This window comes from Limulus polyphemus, unplaced genomic scaffold (assembly GCF_000517525.1).
Source record: "Limulus polyphemus unplaced genomic scaffold, Limulus_polyphemus-2.1.2 Scaffold405, whole genome shotgun sequence".
NCBI lineage: Eukaryota > Metazoa > Arthropoda > Merostomata > Xiphosura > Limulidae > Limulus > Limulus polyphemus.
In genome coordinates this window covers 481,093-487,092 of record NW_013666015.1, presented here as the reverse complement: position 1 = coordinate 487,092, position 6,000 = coordinate 481,093, and the positions used below count along the sequence as shown (strand labels likewise).

The 6,000-nt window shown below is 35.0% G+C and overlaps 1 protein-coding gene across 10 annotated transcripts in view; it reads right to left on the bottom strand.

Annotated features, from left to right (window-relative positions):
• LOC106458024 (nostrin-like) overlaps window positions 1–6,000 on the bottom strand; it is a 55,045-nt gene that overhangs the window by 29,471 nt on the left and 19,574 nt on the right. For all 10 annotated transcript variants that reach the window (XM_022384142.1, XM_022384139.1, XM_013917473.2 and 7 more), the window contains 2 exons: window positions 5,446–5,508; window positions 4,482–4,563 (listed from right to left, as the gene is read on the bottom strand). In XM_022384142.1, the coding sequence (XP_022239850.1) occupies window positions 4,482–4,563; window positions 5,446–5,508 (145 nt within the window). The remainder of the gene's footprint in view (window positions 1–4,481; window positions 4,564–5,445; window positions 5,509–6,000) is intronic.

The window sequence follows — 6,000 nt, the reverse complement described above, 5'->3', positions numbered from 1 at the left end:
ACAAGTTTAACATAACAGCAAATGTACAACGTTTCAACAAGGTTTTGTACCTGATGATGACTAAATCTTGTCGAAACGTTGACATTTGCTGTTATGTTAAACTTGTATTAAAGTTTTTCTTCATTACCCATTCAAGCTGTCTCCAACCATTATTAGTCTCAAAGTGGGTTCCTCGTCATCAAATTTGTATCAAAGAAAGATTGGGGTGATCCATGCTACATTTAAGAAACCCCTCTGCCTCACAATCCAGTGTAGAGAGACCCCTTGTTTTAGCATCAGCTGTTAGGTCCCAATCAGTGAGGATTCTCCATGGTCCGCAGCTGGGAGCTGGTAGGTGGCAAGGGTCTCCCATGCTCCACTTGGAGGAGGGGGGGGGGAGGAATTTGCATAGGAGGGACCCAAAGAATGCACCCAGATTCCCATCAGTCCTTCAGTCCAGAAAGATCTTTTACTGGAGACAGTGCAATGGGTACCCACAACACCCTATCTTTTTAAAAGCCAGCAAGCACTAGCCAGAAAAGTGGGCAGATCCACAACTCTGGTGCTGGCCTTTTCCATGACAGTCCATGGAATGGATACAGTCTGGATTGGACTGGACAAGTTATATAAGCATCTTGAGTAAAACTCAGTTGGATTTGCAGAACACCATCTCACAATGGGCACTGATTGGGAAGTACTGATGGTCTTAGTGCTTTCTGTTATCCTGATCTGATGCAGAATTTTGGATAAGTATACCCTATGAAGCAACACTAGCTGCTTAGTGGGATTCAAATGTAGAAGAAAGGTGAGGAAGGAATAAGTAAATGAATACCCTCACCCATTACAGGTACAGGGTCAAATGAGGAATGGCCATTGACAGAAATCTGTATGATACTGGAGATGAGACAGCTAGATGGTGGAGATAGTTTAATGTAAGATGAATGATTGTGGGGTAGTCCACATGCCAGCCCAGAGAAGAGAGAAGAGTGAGAGAAATTGGGAGTAGAAAACTGAAGACAGAAGACTCAAGAGAGTATACAATCATCCACCTTTAGAGAGGCATATACAAAACTTATGAGCTGGCAGATCCAACCTATAATAGGGTAAGGATAGAGGCCCCAGGTAGGGGCCTCTAGGTAGGGACAAGATCCCAGGTACAAAATAACAGTGATGGGAATCACAAGAAGGAAGAGTGTGACAAAATAATGAGTGACCCAAACAGGAAAAGAGCATTCGTCCAGATCAAAATTAACACCAAAAAGAGAAATAGAAGGAGAGAATATGGGAGAAAGGGGGGACCAACATCCCTAGCCATGGAATACGAGGGAAAGAAAGACTAACCAGGAGGGAAGTGCAGTAAGGAGAAAGTGGGAGGAAACAAGAGCAAAGATATATGAACCACCACAATCAACAGCAAGTGGGAATAGGACTAATGTGTCTAGGGAGAGCAGAAACATCTGCTAGAGGTTTTATAGGAACCTGGAGAAGAGAACTACTGTGATAATCCTGCCAGGCAAGAAGTAGGAAGGTGGGCAGTGGATAGAAAGGAATGAACAGCAGAGAAAAGGGTAGAAAAGCAGAGAAGAAATTATTTTGTAACATTGGTAAAGGCAGAAGATGGAGGAAGGGCTGCCTGAAAACCTGAGATAGAAGAGAGATATACAGTTTACAGAGGAGCCATCCTGTGAAAGAAAGGAATATGTTACAATGCAATGAAGTCAAGAACCAAGGTGAGAAGAATGCCCCATACAATGGTATGCAGAAGTGATAGAAGGGTTACAGGATGAAAGAAAGGGACAGCAATATTACCAGGGAGGTGGACTAGACAAATCCACACACAAATAGAAGGGGATGTCATATTCCTAGGAAAGAGAAATGTGCATGTGAGGGTGGAACAAAAGGGATGGAAGTTGGGAAAGGGAAGTCAGAGCTGAGACATAAGATGATGGAGCAATAGTAACAAGGTTGGGATTGCCTGTGAGGGGGGCCACAAAAGGGATCTCATAAGGATTGTCCCAAAACAAAGCAAGAACCTGAGAAGAGAAGGACCTGCATAAGTAAAAAGATGGAACTGGTCCAATCTGAGGGCATAGACAGCCAGGGCTGAGCAATGAAGCACAGGAGACCAGAAGAGAGGAAGTTAGCAATGAGGGGTGTGGCAAGACACCAAGAGGATGAGGAATAATTTGAAAGTAGGACAACGGAAGATGAGAGGGTGAATAACCAAACCACGGATAGAATGTGGTCATGTTGAAAAGACAGCCTATGATGATGTGCAGTGTCTCCAGAACAAGACAGGTTATGAAACTCACCCATATGAAATAGCCCCAGAACTATGTTTGAACATTACCTTCTATATGTACATGTTAAAGAGCAAGGAAAAAGGATGAAACAATAACTACTATGAGTAAATGTGACAGTTTAAATAGCCATAACTAAACACTGACTATGTTTAACATGGTATGGAGTAAACGATTATGTCCAAACCTTATCTTCTAATGGTACGTGAAGAATTAATGAACCAGATCTAATCATTATAGCCTGTGTGGACATGGGAATGAGTAATGAACTAGGACAAAGCATTCTATACAGCATGTACATGCTAAGAAGTAATGAACTATAATGTAATATTATCATCATCCATGTGTGTAATGTCAAGAAGGAGGAGAACTAAATATTATCTTCCATGTGTACATATGAAAGAGTAAAGTAATGGAACTATAACAAAACATTAATCATTAAGTGGACATTTTAGGGAGTAATGAACGAAGTTTGCAACATAGTCAAAGTTTTGCAAGTTAAGGAAGAAGAAACAATATCAAAATAGCATCTCTCATGTGTACATGTTAAGGAGTAATGAAATAGAAATAAACATGAGCACCTAAATATACATGCACAGAAGGAATGAATTAGATCAAAGCATTATCTACCGTGTACATGCTAAAGAGTAATTAACTATGATGAAAGATTACTTCCTAAGTGACATGAGAAGTAAGGAACTATTACAAAGCAACGTATTCTGTGTGTTATATGTCAAGGAGTAATAAACGAGAACTAAACATTAACATCTAAGTGTACATGTTAAAGAATGAGCACCTATTTCTAGACATCAACTCTTATGTGTATACAAAAAGGAGCAATGAACCATGACTAAACATGATATTCTAAGTGGGACATGATAAGGAGTTGTTAACTACTTCTAACATAATCTTCTATGTGTACATTGGAAGCAGTGATTAAATATGTCCAAAGGTTATCATCAATATGAACATATTAAGGAGTAATCAACTATGTCTAATTATTACCTTCTACTAGTATAGGTAATGGAGAATTTAACTATCTCTAAACATTATCTTCAATGAGTTGCATGTGAAGGAGTAATGAATTATATCAAAACATTATATTTTATGTGGACATGTTAAAAACTAAAACTAAACATTAACAAGAATGTGTACATTTCAAGGAATAATTAATCAAAACTAAGCATTATCTTCCATGTACATGTGTAATGAACAAGAGCTAAACATTATCTTTTAGGTGGAGTTGTTAAAGATTAAGGAACTGTAATCAAACATCAACCATTATGTGTAAAAGACAAGGTATAATCAACTAAAACTAAGCATTATTTTCCATATGTACATGTGAAGAAGTAATGAACTCGATGTACGCATTACCTTCTATGTGGACATGTTAAGGAGTAATCCACCAGACAGAACGAAATTTTAAAGAGCAACTAAATGTAACGAAACATTAACGTCTATGTTTACATGGTAAGGTATAAATAAATACAACCACTCCTCAACTTCTAAGTGTATAGGCAAAGGAGTGATTAACTAAGATGAGACATAATATACTATATGGTATATGTTAAGGAGTAAGTAACTACAGCTGAACACTATATTCAATGTGGTACAAGTGAAGGAGTAATGAATTAGATCCAAGCGATATATTGTATGTAGACATGCTAAGGAATAATAAACAAAGTCTAAATGTCAAATCCTACGAGTTAAGTGTTAAGGAAAAATAAACTATATCTAAACAGTAATTTCTAGTGTTACCTGGTGAGGCTGTAAAAACAAGGTATAAAACAACAGAAGCAAATTTAAACCCAAAGGAAATCTTGGGTGTGAAACAAACTGGTCAGGGAGAAGAAAGGGAACCAACAGATAAAAGGTATATGTGAGGCAGGCAAGAAAAGTCAAAAGATATTCATTAGGTAGAGAAGTATTGGGTAAAAAAAGTCACTCCATTTCATCCTCCTCAACTTTAGCTTCAAAATTCTATGAAGAGAAATGTGTGACAGAGATGGAAGAAAAAAATTCAGGCAGGAACATGGACCTCACTACACATTAGATGATGGCTATCACTGATTTTAGATGGAATATTTTCACAAGGATTGTGGCATGCAAGTTTTTCAGGCAGAAAGCACGACTTTAAGGTAAGAGGAAAATAGCTAATCTGTGTATGGAGTTGAGTGATCATATCGGAACGATACTTTTTACCTGCTTTCTTGTTTTATGTTGACTTTCAATTGAAACTTTCAATGGTTTAACAACATCTTCCTGAAATCCAGATGACAAATACCTGAAAACAAAAGCTAATGTAAAATTTGGTTTACAGGAACTTTAAAACTATGAACAATATCCACTTTACAATGATGAAATTATATATGTATAAAAAACCAGACATAATAATCAACATTTCAATGCACTTACACTTTAACAGAACATTATAACAAATAAAAGAAAAATTACTGACCAAATACAAACAAAAGTAAATGAAGTTTAGATTGTTACAAAATAACAGACAAATTTATATATTTTCCACAACTTAGAAGAATATAATACTTATTAATAAACAAAATAATGATATTTAGATAGTTCTTAATACTACTTCTTGCCTAGGTATGCAAAAGGAATATTCTTAGAATTTTCTGATTGCTCCAACTTTAGTCTGCTGAAATCTATACTATGTAATATTCATTACATCATTAGAAACTGCATTACATACAGTGTTACAATTTTATGAGCTAAATTTACATTCTAACTTATTCTTTATTTTCATTACTACATGTGAAATTGTCCTCCTATTGTCCAGTTATTGTAAAAGTTTTTCCCAAGGGAATGAAGCTATAAAAACAGTTCAATCATAGTTAAGTGTGAGAAAAAATTGTAACACAAAAAACATTTAGTAATATTCAATAGAATATATTTACCATATAAAAGTATAGAAACTCACAAAATAAGTTTATAGAAAAAATAAAAAAATCTTTATAGCAAATTCCACACATGTATATGCTTCATATCTATATCTATCAGTATTGTTTGGAATACCAATTACAAAAATTATTGTAATTAGGATAACTTATGGATTTCTCAGTAAAACATCCAAATAAAAAAATATCAATGTACAATAACTTTGTGAAAAAAAAAGGAATGTCATTAACAAAAAGAAAAAATTACATACTTGTGGAGTTCTGCTTCGTGCTCCATGGCAACAGCAACTCCTAGCCATGTTTGTGCTGTTGTCCTACAAAAGTTATAGATATAACTAACCAAATCATAGAAAAACTTAAAGTGTGTATACAAATCAAATAAATCATAACCTATTTCACTCAGCTACAGCTGATCTTTTAATAAAACTACATTGCACTGACATATTTCATGGATTAAATACTCCAGTAAATTAATAAAAACAAAATACTGCAAAACAGATAAAGAAATTTAATCAATTGAATGATGGGTTTTAGAGGTTGCATTTATTTACAGTTCTTGCATTTCTTTATTCATTGCTGAATGCATTATAGATTCAGTCTGCTGCATGGGAAAAGTGTTCAATAACTAGAGTCCATATGATCAAAAAAACAAATTCAGATAACAATTGTTCAATGTCTAATATTGCTACATACTATTTGTAAAATAAAAAGAAACCAAATTTTAATTTCTGACTGTATAGTAGTTTATAATTTAGTATAATAATGAAAAAATACAAACATATTTTTTCCATTATTGTAATTCTTAA